Source organism: Bos taurus, chromosome 11 (genome assembly GCF_002263795.3).
Source record: "Bos taurus isolate L1 Dominette 01449 registration number 42190680 breed Hereford chromosome 11, ARS-UCD2.0, whole genome shotgun sequence".
Lineage (NCBI taxonomy): Eukaryota > Metazoa > Chordata > Mammalia > Artiodactyla > Bovidae > Bos > Bos taurus.
In genome coordinates this window covers 102,437,289-102,457,404 of record NC_037338.1, presented here as the reverse complement: position 1 = coordinate 102,457,404, position 20,116 = coordinate 102,437,289, and the positions used below count along the sequence as shown (strand labels likewise).

Genomic DNA, 20,116 nt, shown 5'->3' with positions numbered 1-20,116 from the left:
GGAACAGAGGTGGACACGCTGAGGCCTTCCAGCTCTTAATATTCTGTGAGTCCATGAAGATGGCCATCATGCTGAATTTTGGCTTGAAAACTTAATTTTTATTTTTTTCTCATAGGTTGTACGAAATAAATGTGCAAGATGTTAATGAAATAGACTGGGAAGATCTTGCTAGCATCATAGGGTAAGGCCATTTGTTTAATATTAAGCTAGTGAAAAGATAAGAGATGACTTCTAATAAATGACTGGCTATCAGACTTCAAAGAACAGGACTGAAATTTGCGCCGCTTATGTTACTCACCTTATAAATTATATTTATGAATCTTATAAAATGTATTGGTGAACCGCCCCTGCCCCCCTTAGTACTAGACCAGGTTAATCATACCAACCCTCCCTCTACTCCAGCCCCCATCTCCACCCCCAGGACACCTGCGAAGAGTGAATGAAATGTGTGTAGTCTCCTAAAGAACTCACCAGTTACGACTGGCAGGAGGACCCCACGTGGCCCTCACCCATCACCAGCCTCCTTCCATCTGCCGCGTTGGCTCTGTCGTCCCTCCGTCCCTGTCCCCCTCCTGCTCCCCGTTCCAAGGGAATAGAATTGTTTCCATCAACCACTTGAGAGTTAGTGGTGGCCGACGTGTCCTCAGCAAGGATGTTACCCTGCATCTGCCGGCACAGTGATCACGCCCGGGGCGTCTGCGTGGCTGCAGTGTTCTCTAACACACGGCCCCGTGCGGATTTCACCCGTTGTCCCAGAAATCCCTTCGAAGCACATTCCCCTGTCTTAGGATCCAACCCAGGATCTGTCTCCTTAGCGTCATCTAATCCGCAGAATTCTTCTGCCTCTGTGTTTCTTTCTTTTTATCGTTGCAGTGTCGTTGATTTGTTTCACGCGTACAACAAAGCGATTCAATTTTGTATGTGTGTGTGTGTGTGTGTATTTTCAGATTCTTTTCCATTTAAAAAAAAAAAAATCGTATTTATTTTGGCTACACTGAGCCTTTGTTGTGGCACTTCCCCTCCGCACATGGGATCTTAGTCCTCTGACCAGGGATCGAACCCACACCCCCTGCATCGGAAGGCAGGTTCTTCACCACTGGGCCACCAGGGAAGTCCTTCACATTCTGTTCCATTATTACAAGGTGTTGAATATAGTTCCCTGGGCTGTGCACTAGGTCCTTGCTGTTTATTTGTTTTATACACAGCAGCAGGTATCTGTTAACGCCTTGGTCTTCAATGATGTTGAAACTGGGGGAGAACGCAGGCTGGTCGTCCTGTAGAACTTGCCTCAGCTGAAGCTTGTCGGAGGCTCCCTCACGGCTAGATTTGCATTTTGTATTTTACATAGGAATCCCTCAGGGGCGGGGCTATGTCTCTGTCACCAGGTCCCACCTTGTCCTGAGGCCTGTGGTTCTGACATGGACCCCTGGGCTCTGCCTCATTTCCCCTTGCAGAAAAGTGACAGTTTCTCTCCTGGTGGTAGGAAACGGCTGCGGGGAGATACTTTGAGACCCCCTCAGGTTCCTCTTCCTCTCGGGGCCTCGCTGTGCTGATCATTTGCATCTCTCACCCGAGGAGTGCCATCTCACTCTCATCCGCTGTCGCTCTCTGCCTTTGTTGCTACAGTCCTTGCATTTTCAGCCAGTGAAGGAGAGGCCACCCCTCCTAAGGTCTGAATCCGCTGCTGGCCCAGCAGGGAGAGCTGGCCGGCAGAGCCCTGTGCCTCTAAGCCCAGCAGATTGCCAGGCACTGTGGGGCGCAGGGTTGGTGGGCTTTGGGAGGCGGGGCGTTAAGGGACCCTCTGGCCTTTAGGTTTGAATGGTGGAGCAGGGAGCAGGGCTCCCGCAGCCTGGCTGCCTTTCAGAACCGTGGCTGCTGACGTGAGGTTGTCATCGATCCATTAGGAAGGGTGTAAACTGGCTCTAGTGGTTAGTTATTTATATTTCAGGATTATGGACAAAGCATAGTCCATAAAGCATCAGTCCAGTTCAGTAGCTCAGTCCTGTCTGACTCTTTGCAGCCCCGTGGACTGCAGCAGGCCAGGCCTCCCTGTCCATCACCAACTCCCGGAGTTGACCCAAACTCATGTCCATTGAGTCGGTGATGCCATCCAACCGTCTCATCCTCTGTCGTCCCCTTCTCCTCCCACCTTCAGTCTTTCCCAGCATCAGGGTCTTTTCAGATGAGTCAGTTCTTCGCATCAGGTGGCCAAAGGATTGGAGCTTCAAACATAAGGCATAGTGGTCGGTTATTCACATCTGAGGATTACGGACAAGGCACAGTCGGTTTGGCTGCTGGCTTTTACTTGCCGTTGGAACCATGCAGCGGCAGCCCTGGCAAGAGCCACACGCGCCCATGCTTCCAAACCCTTTCCTTTCTTTCTCGCTCATCTCAGCAGCACGCCGTCTGCTCTTCAGCTGGTGGGTCCCTAAGGGGGAGGTGTCAGGGGCTTTGAAGGAAGGAGATCCTGCCGTGCACCCCACCAACTCCCACCCCAGGAAGTATTCATGTGGACACATCTCTCCCTTTGCCATATCAAACCACTTTTGAAAAACCCTGACTTTTCCAATAGGTGTTTGGGTATCTTGCAACATTGCCTCAAATCACATTTCTTAAAGTGGATTTTTAGTGATTTTAGGTAGAATTGTATACTTAAATATTGAATGTTCTGGTTAAGATTTAGAAATCTCAGGACTTCCCTAGAGGTGCAGTGGTTAAGAGTCCACACTGCCAATGCAGGGGGTGTGGGTTTGATCCTTGGTCGGGGAACTAAGATCCTACATGCTGTGCAGCATGGCCAAAAGATTAAAAAGAAGAAAAAAGAGATTTAGGAATCTCAAAGCTATAAAATAGACATCATGGCATCCAGTCAAATACTGTTGGAAGTAGAACGTTCTCAAAGTTTTAATAATAAATTAAAACAGTGAAAATAACTAAATTGAAAGTTTGGTCTCCTCAGGTTCTTGAAGCCTCCCTCATGAATTATTTAGGCAGGATTTTAAAGACAGCATCCCTGCCTAATGAGATGTAACACCCACTTCATTTGAAAATGTTACTTCTTGAAGCCCAAGCTTTGATCTGCAGAGCAGTCTGGCACAGGGCACCGTGGGAAGAAGGAAGGTTTTCCAGATGGCCTAGAACTTGGCCTCTGCAGTCAGACAGACTGGGCGTCAAGTCCCGGAACTCTGCTCGGTATTTAGCTGGCCTTCGTCAGGCGGTCCCCTCGCTGGTCTCCGCGCCACCGTTCCTCGTTTGCGGGGTGGTTGAACGCGTCCGTAATCAGGACTGAAGGGGACAGTGCGTGGTGCATAGTGTGTGCTCGGCGCGCCGCCGCTGCCGCAAAGAGGTATAAAGAGCCCAGCTGTCTTCCACGTGTGTAGCAGATCAAATTATTCCCATTAATCATATAACATCTAGATTAGCTAATTGTCAAAACAAATATGTCACACTTTTATGGTTTAAAGGGGAAGACATGCCCAGGAGGGCTTCCTTTGTGGCTCAGCTGGTAAAGAGTCCACCTGCAATTTGGGAGACCTGGGTTCAGTCCCTGGGTTTGGGAAGATCCCCTGGAGAAGGGAAAGGCTACCCACTCCAGTATTCTGGCCTGGAGAATTCCTCAGACTATATAGTCTGTGGGGTCGCAAAGAGTTGGACACAACTGAGCGACTTTCACTTTCACATGCCCAGGAAGTGACATTAGTGAATTTTCAATTAAAAAAAGTTTTTAAGATTTGGTTGTTTCCATCCTGCCTATTGTAAGTGGAAAATGAATTTGATTCACCAGCACACCGTAAGTGTCCACTTTCTTTAGCTTTGCAAAATTAAAAATCCAGACACCTGCCTTTGCATTGTGACAAATATATAGTTATCCTAACTGTAGTAAAGAGTGTAGGACTTGTGAATAATGCCATTTGTAGCCACATAGATGGACCTAGAGATTATCATAGTTAACTGCAATAAGTCAAAGACACATATCATGTGATATCACGTACATGTGGAATCTAAAAGAATGATACAAATGAACTTACTTATGAACAGAAATGGACTCATGGACATAGAAAACAGATTTATGGTTACCAAAGGGGAATGGGAAGGGGTGAGGGGATGAATTAGGAGGTGGGATTAACATATATATACAACTATATAAAATAAACGACAAGGACCTACTGTATAGCACAGGGAACTATACTCAGTATCCTATACTAATCTATAATGGGAAAAATCTGAGGAAAGAATGTGTGGACTGTGTGTGACTGAATCACTTTGCTGCACACTTGAAACGTAATATTATAAATTAACTTCAATTTAAAAAAAATCTATCTGATAGCCAAAAAAGTATAGAATTTGGAATGGACCCAAGCGACGTTTCAGCCCTTGCCCTTCACAGCTCTAAAACCTTGGCTGGCTCTCTGTGCCTCGGTTTCCCCATCTCCAAAGTGAGGGCTCAGAGTCGGAGCCCCCTCGCAGAGCAGTGGTGAGGCTCGTGGCTGCTCCGTGGCAAGCAGAGAGCCAGGCTGGGGACGCGTAAGCATCAGCCCGTGCGCACTGGTATCGCAGCTTGTCTTCCTTTCTGGTAGTTTATTCTAGTTTGGACAGAATTCATCTTACTGCACTGCTGTTTTGCTTCCTTTCGTATGTGTGTGTTTACGTGGACAGTAGCTTTTCACATGTCTCATTTTTCTCACACATGTGCAGACACGAGGATTAAGAAAGCTACTTGTGTCTGTAAACCACCCCTTCCTTAATCAGCGCGTTTAGTACACAGGACTGGAATGAGTTATTTTGAACTGCCACTAACTTTTTTACACCTTTTCCTTTCTAAAGGGATGTTCCCCCATCTTACGTCCAGACTAAATTTTATAAACTAAAAGCTACCTGCGTTCCCTTTTGGCAGAAGAAGACTTTCCCAGGTCAGTGTTTTCAGTATTTGAATAGTTAAAAACAGCACATGTGGGCACACGTTGGTCGTGTGACCTTGGGCAGGTGACTTCTGGGAACCTCGGATTTTTCAAATGTGAAAACTGACAAATTATAACCCCTGCCTGGGGCTTCTCTGGCAGCTCAGTGGTACAGAACCTGCCTGCCAATGCAGGAGACATTGGTTCAATCCTTGGGTAGCGAAGATCCCCTGGAGAAGGAAAGGGCAACCAATTCCAGTATTCTTGCCTGGAAAATCACACGGACAGAGGAGCCTAGACAGAGGAGCCTAGCAAGCTACAGTCCATGGGGTCGCAGAGAGTCAGACACAACCGAGCAAATGAACACACACGCATGCAACCCCACCTTTTTTTGAATGTACTAGAAGAGCTAACAGACTTGTAAAATGTGGTCACCAGGGTTCCGGGCACTTGGCAAGCACTTGACATGTAACCGTGAGTGATCCTGGGTTGCACACACCGTACGCTCACATACACACGCTCACACCACATGCCTGCACACACACTGTTTCACAGACAACTGGATGCGCCCAGCTCTTTCTCTGAAGCCTTTTGTGAGTGATTTCCACATGTAATTCTCAAACCTGGACCAGGAGAGGAAGCAGTGTGTGTAAAGTACACAAAGCAGAGCCACCTGTAGGGGATGCGCCCCTGCGACAGGGCACACCAGACACGCGAACTGACGCACATAATTGGAGGTGCAAACACATACTCATATCTTGGAAGTTCTCAGCTTGAGGCTTCCTATGTAGGGGACGTACCCTGGGCTTTACCGCAGATACGGTGCATCCTCATGTCTGGGCTGGGTCCACAGGCAAGGTTGTTCTCTAACAAACTCACAGCAGAGTCGCCGGTACCCTGCCCAGCGTCAGCGTTTGGGAGCTGCTGGCTTGAGTGATGCTCTGCTTTGTAGTGTGTGACGAATGCTTCCTGCATTCAGCAGACCCCGCTTCCCGGGCTTGAATCTGACTTTACCCTCCTGACTCCATGACTTTGGGCAAGTTACATAATGTCTTTATGCCTCATGTGAAAAACGGGTGAACAATAGTGCCTACCCGTCATAGGAGTTTTTAGCGGGTTGGACGAGGGACTGTGTGTGAACCAGTAAGAGCTGGGTCTTGGCACACAGTAAAGCCAGGAGCGATACATTGTCATCGTAAGCACCTTCTGTCCTTGACTTTGAAAAGAGGCATTGTCAGACCATCTCAAGATTCAATCTCTTTTCTTTAGAGATCATAGACTACCTTTATGAGACTAGTCTCCCGCTGCTTAAAGAGAAGTTGGAAAAGAAGATGGAGAAAAAAGGGACTGAGATCCAGGCTCCAGCAGCCCCTAAGCCTGTCTTCCTGTTTCGAGACATCTTTTATTATGATGATGACGACAGTGAGGGAGAAGACAGAGATGAAAAAAGTTAAGCAACTGTTACTCTCTCTTGTCCATTTTTCTAGGTTTCGTTTTATTTATAGATGTCAATAAAGATATTTTCACTATTGATTTTACTAAAGAAGGGTCTGAAAATGGTAACTTACATTCTGGACATTTAAACATTGTTTCACATTTCATATTCAAGTCTATCTGAATGTGAAAAGAAAGGTGAGTGTATGGGTTGATTTAATATTTCTGTGCCATTGTGTCAAGAAGATCCCCTGGAGAAGGGAATGGCAACCCACTCCAGTTTCTTGCCTAGGAAATCCCACGGACAGAGGAGCCTGGCGGGCTACAGTCTATGGGATTGCAGAGTCGGACACGACCGAGTGACTAGCACTTTGCTTTTGAATGGTTTTCACAAAACAGCAGGGTCCCAGATCTTTCTAATGTCAACAAGGCAGTTACGTCTGAAGAACATTTTCTCTCTTTCTTTATTTTTTTTGGCTGCACCGTGCAACTTTTGGGGTCTTAGTTTCCTGACCAGTTACTGAACCCAGGCCCTGGGCAATGAAAGCACAGAATCCCAGCCACTGGACCGCCACGGAATTCCTCCAGTGAGCATCTTCATGGTGTGGATTCAGCTGTATGTACACTCGGCAAGAAAAGAATGTTAACGTTTTGTTAGTGCATGCCATTTTGCTTTCTGTTTTTCAGTTGTTTAGATGTATGTTCTGTGTGTGTATTAGGTAAGTGGTACAGGGAGGTTTGTGTTTCCGCAGCTCAGTTTCAGTTCCCGTGTGCCCGTCACGGTGGGTGTATCTCATCTTCCTATGTGTGATTCTAGTGTTAAGACAGGTGTTGTCCATAAAACTGGCCCTTTCAAAGCCAGTTACAGAATTCACCTGCTGTTTAACTGGAAAAAACAAACCAGCCAGCAGTCTCTTCCACTGCTTCTGGAAAAAACTGCCTCCGTTAGACTTACTGACAGATGCTGTCTGGGTCTCGGTCACAACCCATACCTGATGGAAGCTGAAAGGTAATTTTAATATTGGGCTAGTCCCTCAATCTGGAAAGCAAACCGCTCTAGATATTTCAAACAGAGAATTCAGTATAGGGATTTAGGTTATGAAATTGTTCACAGGACAAAGGGGCAAACGGGAGCGAGGCTGAACTGCCCAGCGATGGGGAACTGAGGGGAAGCGGCTGCAGCCCCCAGCGGCCCAAGTGAACACGCCCTGGTGCTGACTTTGCAGGCTCTGGGCTGTCTGCTGCTGCAGGAGCCTGTGCACCTGTGTCTGCTTAGAACACAACGGCTTCTGCCTCCCTCCTAGCCTAGCCTCCCATGAGTGCCTCCCATGGGTGGTCCCTTAGCAGAACCCTGCTGGCGAGGGCAATCAAGTTCCCAGGCTTCTAGCCTCGTCTGTACAGGGGAGAACATAGAAAAGGAGGTGTGGGTGAATAGCATCGCATGCCGTGATGTCCCCCTCTGTGCCGAGATGCGACACCCCCTCCCCTGAGGATTCTCTGATGATGTTTATGTGGCACCATGATATGCGATGTTGGTTAACGCATCCACAGAGCTAGACATTCTCCCAAACTTGCCATCATGGGAGAAGGAAGAATACAGAGAACGAGTTTAGGAGTCCTCAGTTCAGTTCAGTTCACTTCAGTCCCTCAGTCGTGTCCGACTCTTTGCGACCCCATGAACCGCAGCACACCAGGCCTCCCTATCCATCACCAACTCCCAGAGTTTATCCAAACTCGTGTCCGTTGAGTCCATGATGCCATCCAACCATCTCATCCTCTGTCGTCCCCTTCTCTTCCCACCTTCAATCTTTCCCAGCATCAGGGTCTTTTCAGATGAGTCAGCTCTTCGCATCAAGTGGCCAAAGTATTGGAGTTTCAGCTTCAGCATCAGTCCTTCCAATGAACACCCAGGACTGATCTCCTTTAGGATGGACTGGTTGGATCTCTTTGCAGTCCAAGGCACTCTCAAGAGTCTTCTCCAACACCACAGTTCAAAAGCCATCAATTCTTCGGCGCTCAGCTTTCTTTACAGTATATCCCCAGACCTATCACCATGTTGTACACACAACAGACAATAAATATTCAGGAAACAAGTGAGGATTTTCTGTATAACAAGCATTTTGCCCTAGTCACCTCCTTCTGTCTGTCAAACATACCAATCTTCATGCTGATGGGAATATGACTTCCCTTGTGGTTCAGCTGGTAAAGAATCAGCCTTCAATGTGGGAGACCTGGGTTCTATTCCTGGGTTGGGAAGATCCCCTGGAGAAGGGAAGGGCTACCCACTCCAGTATTCTGGCCTGGAGAATTCCATGGACTGTATAGTCCTTGGGGTTGCAAAGAGCTGGACACACTGAGCGACTTTCACTTCTGGAGGACAATGTGGTAGAATACATCAGAGCCTTAAGAATGTACATATTCTGAGTGTCTAAACAGGTCCTCTGGGGGCAGGACGCCTTCAGGGAGACCAAGAAAAGCCAGGTGGGATGTCCACTGTGCAGCAGACAAAGAATGTGAACCAGTGCTGAGGGCCAAGGCCAGTTCTGCTGTGTCCTCCAGAAACTACAAAGCCAAGCATGGTGCCTGGCATAGAGTGCCACCCAAGACCACTTTTGCCCCCTAGGTAGTGGTGGGACTGGAATCTTATACTGCAAAGAAGGACAAGGAGGCAGCTCTCTGAGCCCTCCCTGCAGCAGGCCTCGGAAGCAACCCAGGAAGTCCCAGAGAGTCAGAGAAGAGAAAGGATGAAGGAAGTAGAGTCAGGTGGAGCAACACCAGAAGGTCGGGATCTGCTGTGTCTGTCTTTGAAGATGAAGAGGGCACCAGCCAAGGAATACAGGAGGCCTCTAGGAACTGGGAAAGGTGAGGAAGTGAATTCTTCCCCAGCATGCTAAGGGGGAACACAGCCTTGATGACACCTTGATTTTAGAGACCCATGTCAGACTTCCAACCTGCAGAACTGTAATATACTCATTTGCATCATTTAAAGCCACTAAGTGTGCAGCAATTTGTGATGACAGCAACAGGAAACTCCTGCCCTGCCAGCTCTCTCCCCTGTACTGGAAACCCCAGCAGATTCAGAGGTACAGGCTCTATATGCGGGGCTTCAAGACCACCAGTGCTCGATGCACTGACTCAGGCCCTGCAGGGCTGTGGGTAATTGGGAAGAGGTTCTAGTCAGCCCTTGGGGAGGCCAGAGTTCTACCCTGGGCCCCAGTGGGGAACAGGCCTGCCAGCTGCTGCACGTGGAAAAGAGCACTTGGGCTTTGGCGTCTGAAGGGCCTGAATCCAAAGCCTAGTTGGCGCTTTCCTAAGTGCGTGACTGTGGTCAAGGCCCTTAACCTTTTGCCGCTTTAGTTTTCTTATGTGTAAAATGGGGAGAGTGGCACCTGCCTTAGAAGACTGTTGGATTAAATAAGGTCACAAGGGAAAGTGCTCACAACAGTGCCTGACACCCAGTAAATGCTCCAAAAAATACGGGGAAAAAAGAATGTACATATTCTGTGATGCAGCAATTGTGCTGCTAGGACCTAAAGAGAAAGTAGAACAAGTGTAAAAGACTGGCAGATTTACAATATGAAACCTAGAAATGAGTGTTCCTTAGAGGAAATTCACTGTATTACGGTATATTCCTCGAATCAAATACTCTTCAGTCTCTAAGTCATGTCCAACTCTTTGTGACCCCATGGACTGCAGCATGCCAGACTTCCCTGACCTTCACTGTCTCCCAGAGTTTGCTCAAAACTCCTGTCCATTGAGAATGGAATATTAGGCAGTAATTAAAAATGATGATAGATTTGGTTAACATAAAAGGTGAATAGTATTATCATCTAAAATACTGAATGAAGTACTTTCTGTATTTCATTCAGAAAGGTACATATATTTTCTTAATTTTGTTACCAGTAAAAGAAAATTGTGTAAATACAGATGCATTAAAATGTATAGGAGGAATGAAACCCGAAGTGCTGACAGTGGGTCTCTCCAGGCAGTGGGACTGTTGAGTTTTGGGGCTAGAACTCTCAATCTGAAAATGCCAGAAAATCAGACTCAGGTAGACCAAAGGGATTTGGGAACTCTCAAGACTGGAAGTCCAGAGGGAGAGGATAGGTCCAGTTACTCAGCATCCTCAAAACGTGTGTTCTTGCTGATTCTAGGCTCTCCCTTCTCCAGAGTCCACTTTGTCTTCAGTCCACACAATGGGGGCCCCTTTTGCCCCAAGGATGCCTTCATGGAGCCCCATGTTATAGCATTCTTACTATTTAAATAGAGGGTGCCATTCAAAGAAGAGAACAAGAGCCATTGCTCAAATCCTGGCTTTTGTTCCCAGTGCCCAAGTTAGAGCTCGTGCCCAACTCTGAGCCATCACCGCAGCCAGGAAATCAGGATGGTCTTCAACCTACCTGGGTCCTTTCTGGAGCTCAGCATGCCTATGTGACTGAAAGGGGAAACGGCCCAACAGAAAACCAGGGTCGCAATATAGCAGAAGAGGTCAATGGACTCAGAGAAAGCAACCCATACGTGCAGGAGTGTGGGTCATTACCTGTGCTGTGGATTTGACCCGATAAACTTGGGCACTTTGTGAAAGTTTAGTTTTTTAATTTTTTCTCATCCCTAGCTCCATGCCCCTCCACCCCCCCTCCAAAAAATCTTACCTTTGCCAAACACCCTTTTTGCATATAAAGATCCAGAAATCTGGAAGACAGAGACGGGACGGCTAGACTATATTTGTCAAACGCACGTCTGAGAGGAGAGAAAAGGGAAAACCCTGAGTTTGGTTTGAATGTGTAGACTTTGTAGGACCGACAGGGACCATTCGAGGAGACCCCCGTCCACAGTATGGAGAGAGAAGAAAAAGCCACACGAGAGCGATGGGTTGGTACGTTAACTCCACCAGGGTGCAAGTTGGAGCCATGAAATGAACAACCCCATTCAGAGTGAGAAAAAGGGCAGAAGAGGAAACCTGTACTACTCTGAGGAGTAGACTCAGAAATTGAACAGAGGTAAAGAAAAATGACCTAACAAAAGACATTGGAACAAATAAAACTTTTAATAGTCTTGACTGCATTTATTTGCATTCTTGACCCTGTTCTTGGCCACTGAGCACTTTGAATAAGCATGACTTTCAGCTGTTTATCTTGATTTGTAGACTTCATTGTCTAACGAGGACGTCAGGACCACAGCACAAAGGAGGCACGCGATGGGTGTCGTTGCAGGAGCAGGGTGTCCATTCTCCTCGGAACACTGCTTTCAGTTCAGCAAACATCATCGGCCACTTGTGCTGTGAGCCAGGCCCTGTTCGGAGCTAAAGATGCAAGAGGGAACCACACAGACTTGGTGCCTGTTTTCCTGGAGGCCACACAATCTAGCACTTCCTGAACACGTTTTCAAATGCACCTCCTGAAATACACACCACAATTATAATTCCTCAACCTCATCAAATAATCCATTGATCCATCAGCCCACTCCTAGCCTATCCACAGCTTCATCGTGACAATCCCTCCCTTCTGAACAAGACCTGGGTGAGTCCTTCCATCTGCCTTCTACTTGCACCACAAGAGCCAAGTATTCCTAGAAGAAAATCACACAACTGAGCTGGTTGAATGACTAAACCTTGAAAGGACCCAGTGTTATCAGCAACCCTCTGACAGGCTTGCTGTTCTTTGACCTGCATCAGCTATTCTGTATATTCAACTCTCCCATGTCCCTCCTCTGTTCTTTCCTCGGTTCATTGAGAAAATTGAAGCCATTGTCCATCAATTCCCTCTCCCCTACACCAACCAGTCAACCGTGCCTTCATCTATACTCATTCCTCCTACTGCAAGCTGAGTCCCTCTACCTGAGCCCTTCAGTCTGTCTCCTTTATCTTAGAGATTTCGAACATTTGCTGACTCTTCTAAATTGTCAGTTTCATCATCTATCCTGGAGGAGAAGCAGATGACATCGGATGAGACGGTTGAATGGCATCACTGACTCGATGGACATGAGTGTGAGCATACTCTGGGAGATGGTGAAGGACAGGGAAGCCTGGCATGCTGCAGTCCCTGGGGTGGCGAAGAGTCGCACATGACTTGGTGACTGAATAACACCTATTCTGGATCCTTCGAGCCACCTTTGATTCTACGTATACAGAATCAAATAGCACTTTCTGCTACACTCCTCCCACTGCCCTCAACTTCTAATTGTTCATGTTCCTGGAGGCTTTGGGGGGCTCTTCACAGTCTCCCAATGCCTTAAAATAACATCTATAGGCTGATGGCTCTGAAATGTGTAGTTAGAGGTCAGATTCTCCCACAAACCCCAAGCTACAAAATTTACCTGCCTACCTGCCATCTCCACTTAAGCATCTTACACCTCACTTTGACATGTTACAAACAGCTTTGTAGCTGTCTACACACACCTCAGAGTCTCACCCGCTCCCAGCCTTTCTCACTGCTGCTGGTGGTGTCACTGTTCACTGCACTGCTCCAGTCAGGAACCTAGGAGGATCCGTCCTTGCTGTGTGCACCTTCCCCCACTACCTCCACAGTCAGCCCATTAGCAAGCCCCATCACTTCTGCTTCCAAACACTGACCTGCACCTGAGGTGTGCCTCCACCAGCTACCTTAATCTTGGGCATCACCCTCTTTGTATGACATATACTGACCTCCCTGCATTCACTACTGGTCCTTTTTCAAGCTAGACTCTACAGCTGCAAAATTGGTCATGGCATCACTCTGTTCAGAACCTTTGAAATGACTTCTCGCTGCACTTGTGGATAATGTTCAAACTCTATGTCGTTGTCTATGAAGGTTCTGCACAATCTTATCTTTCCAGGCTCCCATTCCCCTCGCTCCACAAAAAAATAAATGAAATAAAAATTTAAGGAAACCCATCAGTACAATTCACCATGTTAATGAAGAATAAAAGCTGCTGCTGCTGCTGCTAAGTCGCTTCAGTCGTGTCCGACTCTGTGCGATCCCATAGACAGCAGACCACCAGGCTCCTCTGTCCCTGGGATTCTCCAGGCAAGCACACTGGAGTGGGTCGCAACTTCCTTCTCCAATGCATGAAAGTGAAAAGTGAAAGTGAAGTCGCTCAGTCGTTCCGACTCTTTGCGACCCCATGGACTGGAGCCTATGAGGCTCCTCCGTCCATGGGATTTTCCAGGCAAGAGTACTGGAGTGGGGTGCCATTGCCTTCTCCAAATAAAAGCTACATGTGGGGGCAAAAAATAAGGAAATTGCACTTGATAAATTCCAGCTCCAACCAATAAGAATAGACGGCAACCACCTCAAACTGGTAAAGGTTATCTGCAAAAACCTGCAGCCAACATTATTCTTAAAGGCAACACACTGAAATGTTTCGCTTTGAGATAAAGAAAGAGAAGGATTCCTACACTCAACTCTTCTCAGCCTTAGCCAGTCAGTGCTGTCAGGGAAGGAAAGAAAGTGAAAGCTACATGGATTGGGAATGAAGGTCTAAAATGGCCATTATCCATAGATGATTTGAGTGTGAACTCAGGAAATCCGAAAGACTCTATAAAAGATGTATTGGAATTAATGTGTTAAGCAAAGTTACTAGAGACAAGTTCAATATATAAAAATCAATTCCATCTCTATACGAGTGATAAACAAAATTTTAAATTTTATGTAAATATTAAATTCCTGTGCTGCCATAAAAAAATCATCCCGAGGTTCGTGGCCTAAAACCACACAAATTATTATCTTACTGTCCTGTGGGTCAGAAGTCTTGTATGGGTGTAATGAGGCTGAGGTCAGGATGTCAGCAGGACTGGAGGCTTTCGTGTCTGGAGGCTCTTGGAGGGAGTCTGGCTCCTGCTCCTCTGGCTGGTTGAAAGAATCCAGTTCCTGGTGGTTGTGGAGCTGTTTTCCTGCCGGCTATAAGCTAAAGACTTAGACCGTAACCACAGTCTCCAGGCAGGCAGTGTGGTGTATTGATTAAGCACACGGCCTGGACAACTACGGTTACTAGCTATGTAGATGCAAGATATGAGTGAGCCATGCCTCCCTTCCCTCACTTGTAGGAGGGGACCTATCTTACTGAAGCTTAGGACTTAATGAGAGTTAGTGTTGTCAGTGCTTTCATTATTAACAATCTAGGCCCACATCCAGCGTGTGCCCACATTTTGCAGTCATCTCCTCTCCCAAATTCCACACTCCCAGAAAGTGAAGAAAGTGAAAGCCGCTCAGTCGTTTCTGACTCTTTGTGACCCCATGGACTATACAGTCCATGGAATTCTCCAGGCCAGAATACTGGAGTGGGTAGCCTTTCCCTTCTCCAGGGGATCTTCCCAACCCAGGAATCGAACCCAGGCCTCCCTCATTGCAGGCAGATTCTTTACCAACTGAGCCACAAGCGAATCCCAAGAATACTGGACTGGGTAGCCTCTCCCTTCTCCAGTGGATTTTCCCAACTCAGGAATTGAACTGGGGTCTCCTGCATCACAGGTAGATTCTTTACCAACTGAGCAACAGGGAAGCTTCCACACCCCCAGTCCCCAATGTTTTTCTCTAGCAGCTCTCACACACAGCATCCTTCCTGTCTCCCTGATTCTCCAGGTGCTATTTCCTTTACCTGGAATATCCTCCCCACCTCATTTGCTTACCAAACTCTGAAGCATCCTCCAAAGCTCAGGCCTCGGGACTTTCCTGCTGGTCCAGTGATGAAGACTGCCAATGATAGGGGACATAAGTTCAATCCCTGGTCCAGGAAGATGCCACATGCCTCAGAGCAACTAAGCCCATGTGCCATGACCGCTGAACCCCAGTGCTGCAACTATTAAAGCCTGAATGCCTACAGCCCATGCTCCCCAAGAAAAGCCACTGCGGTGAGAAGCCAGTGCCACTCAATGAGGAGTAACCCCTGCTTGCTGCAGCTAGAGAAAGCTGGCAAGCCGCAGTGAAGACCCAGCACAACCAAAATAAAATAATTAATTTTCAATACAAGCAAGTCCTCTATGAAAATTAAAAAAAAAAAACTATAAAATTGGGAAATCTAAATTATTGGGGGAAAAGTTAGAGACTGTTGAATCTCACTAAGGTACAATTCTAAGGCTTTTCATGCATATAAACTCTACCCGGCATGGGACCAACCTCAGAGAAGAGCCATAATTTATATACACGTACCTGCTCAGGTGCATTAAACCTCAACAGCTTCCGTGAAAGAATTTAACTTATTTTCATTTTTGGTTGTGCTGGGTCTTCTTGTGGTATGTGGGCCTCCCGTTTCGGTGGCTTCTCTTGTTGAGGTGCACAGGCTCTAGGCACACGGGCTTCAGTAGTTACGGCACACAGGCTTAGTTGCTCCACAGAATGAGGAATCTTCCTTGACCAGTAATTGAACGCACGTCCCCTGAATCGGCAGGCAGACTCCCATCCTCTGTACCACCAGGGAAGTCCGAGAATTTACTTTATTTTCTTTTGAACTTTTTGTATTGGGGTATGGCTGATTAACAATATTGTGATAGTTTCAGGTGAACAGTGAAGGGAAAGAATTTACTTTTAAGAGGAGAAATTAAGTACTTTTAAAGTCATAAGTAGGAGAAGGCAATGGCACCCCACTCCAATACTCTTGCCTGGAAAATCCCATGGATGGAGGAGCCTGGTAGGCTGCAGTTCATGGGGTCGCTAAGAGTTGGACACAACTGATCGACTTCACTTTCACTTTCATGCACTGGAGAAGGAAAAGTCAACCCACTCCAGTATTCTTGCCTGGAGAATCCCAGGGACTGGGGAGACTGGGGGGCTGCCGTCTATGGGGTCACACAGAGTCAGACATGACTGAAGTGACTTAGCAGCAGCAGCAGCAGTCATATGTATTTGTATTCATATCAACTATCCTGCGGTATTATAAACCCACCATGAAAGCCACAACATTCTGATTTGGTACTTAAAATTATATTTTTAGAATGGAAACTATCAAGAGAGTAACATGTGACTTCAACAAAAGTATTATTTTTATTGTATTACAGGCCACTAGCTTGATTTGGCAAAATTTTGTAACTTGGTAGAGTTATTTGTACTTCCCAAAGTCCTTATTTCGTACATTGTCCCAATGAGCTGGATGGGCTTTCCTGGTGGCTCAGGAGTAAAGAATCTGCCTGCCAATGCAGGAGATTCAGGTTCGATCCCTGGGTCGGGAAGATCCACTGGAGAAGGAAATAGCAACCCACTTCAGTATTTTTGCCTGGGAAGTCCTATGGACGGAGGAGCCTGGTGGGCTATAATTCCTGGGGGCACAAGAGTCAGACACAACTTAGTAACTAAGCCACCACCACTGTGGGCTGGATAAGTTAGCTGAAAAAGCAAAGTCATTGCCTGAGTTTTGTAGCACTGCAAACTTACACAGAAGGATGGCTGTTCTCATCTTTCAGCATCTCACATTTTCTTAGCTTAAAAAATTGTATGTGTCAAAACCATGCTTTTGTGATTTCTAACACATCGTATATCAGGCTGTTGGAATATAATTATTTTTAGACTTGTGACCATAAAAGACCTTTTTTATATGAAGAGCTGTACATTATTTTAAATTACCCAAATGATGTCTTGATTTGAGGCACAAATCCTAGGTACTTATAGCTTTTAGTAATATGGTGCCACTGTGAGAAGAGGGGTGGGGAGAAAAATGATTAATATAAAGTAATTATTAAGTGAATTTCACCACAGTTTATATTTATGGGAGATCTTTATATTGGATGCCAAAGGGCACCTGCAATCTGGAAAACAATCTAGCAAATATATTTTGTTACATGTTTTGTATCAGATAATTATCAACCACTACAAACTCTGGTGGCTCAGATGGTAAAGAATCAGTCTGCCAATGCAGGAGACTCGGGTTTGATCCCTGGGCTGGGAAGATCCCCTGGAGTAGGTAATGGCAACCCACTCCAGTATTCTTGCCTGGAGAATTCCGGATGAGGTTGAAAAGAGTCGGACAAGACTGAAGTGACTCAGCATGCACACACAACTGAAAAATCAACCCTTCTAACATCTATAAGAGAGCAGGAAATAAGGGCAATATGCCACCTGAAACACCGGAGAGACAGAGGCAAATACAAAGAACGACAATTTACCTGAGCAGAAACCCACAAATGAAAGCTGCCATGGGAACCAGTTCTACTTAAGAAAATCTGAACTACAATTGCCAGCAGCTTCCCTGGTGGCCCGGAGACTTTCCTGGTAACTCAGCTGGTAGAGAATCCGCCTGCAATGCAGGAGACCCTGGTTCAATCCCTGGGTAGGGAAGATCCGGTGGAGAAGGCATAGACTACCCACTCCAGTATTCTGGTGGCTCAGCTGTTAAAGAATCCACCTGCAATGAGGGAGACCTGGGTTCGATTCCTGGGTTGGGAAGATCCCCTGGAGAAAAACGTCTACCCACTCCAGTGTTCTGGCCTGGAGAATTCCATGGACTATGCATGGGGCCTCAAAGAGTCGGACACGACTGAGCGACTTTCACTTTCACTGGTGGCTCAGACGGTAAAAAAAATCTGCCTGCAATGCAGGAGATCCAGGCTACTGTGGACAACTCAGAGGGTTAAAAACTCTAGGAGCACTGACTCACAGAGAAGGCCCCCCCTTCCCCTCCCCACCCCCCACCTATTTTATGAGTTTTACCTCCAGGAATTTGATGAGGTTCCCACAGTACCAAAGAAAATTCCCCTTGTTCCTCTAGCAGGAAGAGAAGAAGAAATACACCAGAGCATTCTGTTCTCAACAAAACTTACCTTCAGGACAACCTAGCAGGCAGAGTATTGTCAGAGCGTAACTGACCTGGGGGAAGGGAAAGACCCAACTCCTGCAGTTCTAGCCACCCACTGCAGCCGAAACAGGAAGAATAAAAAAATTAAAAACACTTGTGGAAAAAAAAAGGAAAACACTTGTGAAGTTCACAGTTCAGTGGTAGATCAGTAAAAGATTTGGACCTAATCACAGGACTATACAACAATGCCTCCTGCCACACCTCACCACCATTTCCTAAAAGCTTATTTATAACAGTCACTTTTACATAGTACATTCTGTCCCACTATCAAGAACAATTTACAGGGAGGTCCCTGGTCCAGTGGTGAGAACTCTACTCTTCCACTGCAAGGGGCCCGGATTCAATTCTGGTTGGGGAGCTAAGATCCCCCATGTCCCCCTCTGCAGCCAAAAAAATAACAAAACCAACAAACAATAACAACAAAACCCAAAGCCATACCATGAGGCGAAACCACAATTTGAAGAGACAGAGCAAGCATCAGATCTAGACATGTGAGGGTTTTCAGACCAGAAAGGTGAAAGTGAAAGGGAAGTCGCTCAGTCGTGTCCGACTCTTTGCGACCCCATGGGCTGTAGCCTACCAGGCTCCTCTGTCCATGGGATTTTCCAGGCAAGAGTACTGGAGTGGATTGCCATCTCCCTCCAGGGGATCTTCCCAACCCAGGGATCAAACCCGGGTCTCCTGCATTGTAGACAGACGCTTTACCGTAAGGTAAAGTCCAGGGAAGTCCACATAATTACTATGCTAAGAGCTCTAATGGATAAAGCAGACAGCATGCAAGAAAAGATACACAAGTAAGCAGAGACTTGGAAATCCTAAGAGAGAACCAAAAAAAAAAAAAAAAATGAAGCTAGAGATAAAAAACATAATAACAGACATAAATGCCTCTAATGGGCTTACTGGATTTCCCTGATGGCTCAGCAGGTGAAGAATCTGCCTGCAATGCAGAAGACACAGGAAATGCGAGTTTGATCCCTGGGTTGGGAGGATCCCCTGGAAAAGGAAATGGCACCCACTCCAGTATTCTTGCCTGAAAAATCCCATGAACAGAGGAGCCTGATGGGCTACAGTCCATGGGGTTACAAACAACCAGACATGACTGAGTGACTAAGCACGCAAGCAATGGGCTTAAGAAAAGAATCTGAGCTTGAGGATATCTCAGGACAAACTATCAAAGCTAAGAGCAAAAGGAACAAAGACTGAAAAACAAAACGGAGTCCAAGGACTGAGGGACAAGCACAAAAGCTGTGACACAGGCGTCCTAGGAGTACAAGAAGAAAGACAAGGACAGGAGAAATATTTGAAACAGAAATGACGGAGAACTTTCCCAAATTAACGTCAGACACTAAATTGTGGCCCAGGCAGCTCAGAGACCACCAAGTAGGATAAATGTCCCAAACTACAACTAGGCATGTGCATGTGTGTGTGTGTGTGTGCGTGTGCGTGTGCTCAGTTGTGTCTGACTCTTTGGGACCCCACAGACTGTAGCCCACCAGGCTCCTCTTCCATGGGATTTTTCCGGCAGGAATACTGGAGTGGGTTGCTATTTCCTCCTCCAAGGGATTCTTCCCAACCCAGGGATCGAACCTGAGTCTGCTGCATCTCCTGCATTGGCAGGTGAATTCCTTACCACTACAACTAGGTAAGGGAGGCCCCACAACTACAGCTACAACCATAACCACAACCGGAAGCCCTGCAACTAGGCAGAGCATGCTCAAATCGCAGAAAAACAAACTCCTGAAAGGAGAAACATGAGACACTTAATTCTCCGTGTCCTACTTAAAGTAAGAAACTCAAAGCTCTCCCATTCAGATAAGGTACAGGCAAGGATGTCCACCGTCACCACTTCTTTTCAGGGTCATTCTGGAAGTCCTTGCTAAAGCATTAAGGACAGAAAGGAAAATAAAATGTGAATAGACTGTGAAGGAAGAAATAAAACTGACTTTTTAGATAGGTGAAATTATAATCTATGTAGAAAATCCAAAGTAATTGAAAAAAAAAACAGAATAAGTGATTTTAGCAAG

The 20,116-nt window shown here is 46.5% G+C and overlaps 1 protein-coding gene and 1 long non-coding RNA gene across 10 annotated transcripts in view; one reads left to right on the top strand and one right to left on the bottom strand.

Moving 5' to 3' along the window:
* Positions 1 to 6,444, top strand: part of TTF1 (transcription termination factor 1) — a 29,332-nt gene extending 22,888 nt beyond the window's left edge. For 3 of the 5 annotated variants that reach the window (XM_010810431.4, XM_059891283.1, XM_010810430.4), the window contains 3 exons: positions 116 to 181; positions 4,825 to 4,910; positions 6,168 to 6,444. In XM_010810431.4, coding sequence (XP_010808733.1) covers positions 116 to 181; positions 4,825 to 4,910; positions 6,168 to 6,352 — 337 coding nt within the window. In that variant the 3' untranslated portion in view covers positions 6,353 to 6,444. Of the gene's footprint in view, positions 1 to 115; positions 262 to 4,824; positions 4,911 to 6,167 lie in introns of those variants that run through there. The other 2 variants (XR_236523.5, NM_001102083.1) reach the window with 1 other exon arrangement.
* A 4,916-nt stretch (positions 6,445 to 11,360) lies between these two features.
* Positions 11,361 to 18,355, bottom strand: LOC100848025 (uncharacterized). Of its 5 annotated transcripts, none has more exons than XR_009496567.1 (5): positions 18,058 to 18,355; positions 17,404 to 17,642; positions 15,458 to 15,710; positions 14,938 to 15,001; positions 11,361 to 14,209 (listed from the first exon to the last, which is right to left on the bottom strand). It is a non-coding gene; the product is annotated as an uncharacterized lncRNA (long non-coding RNA). The 5 variants fall into 5 exon arrangements; XR_009496566.1 differs by having other exon boundaries at positions 11,361 to 11,729; positions 18,058 to 18,354; XR_001501434.3 differs by having other exon boundaries at positions 11,361 to 11,729; positions 17,404 to 17,534; positions 18,058 to 18,352.
* Positions 18,356 to 20,116: the final 1,761 nt, after the last annotated feature.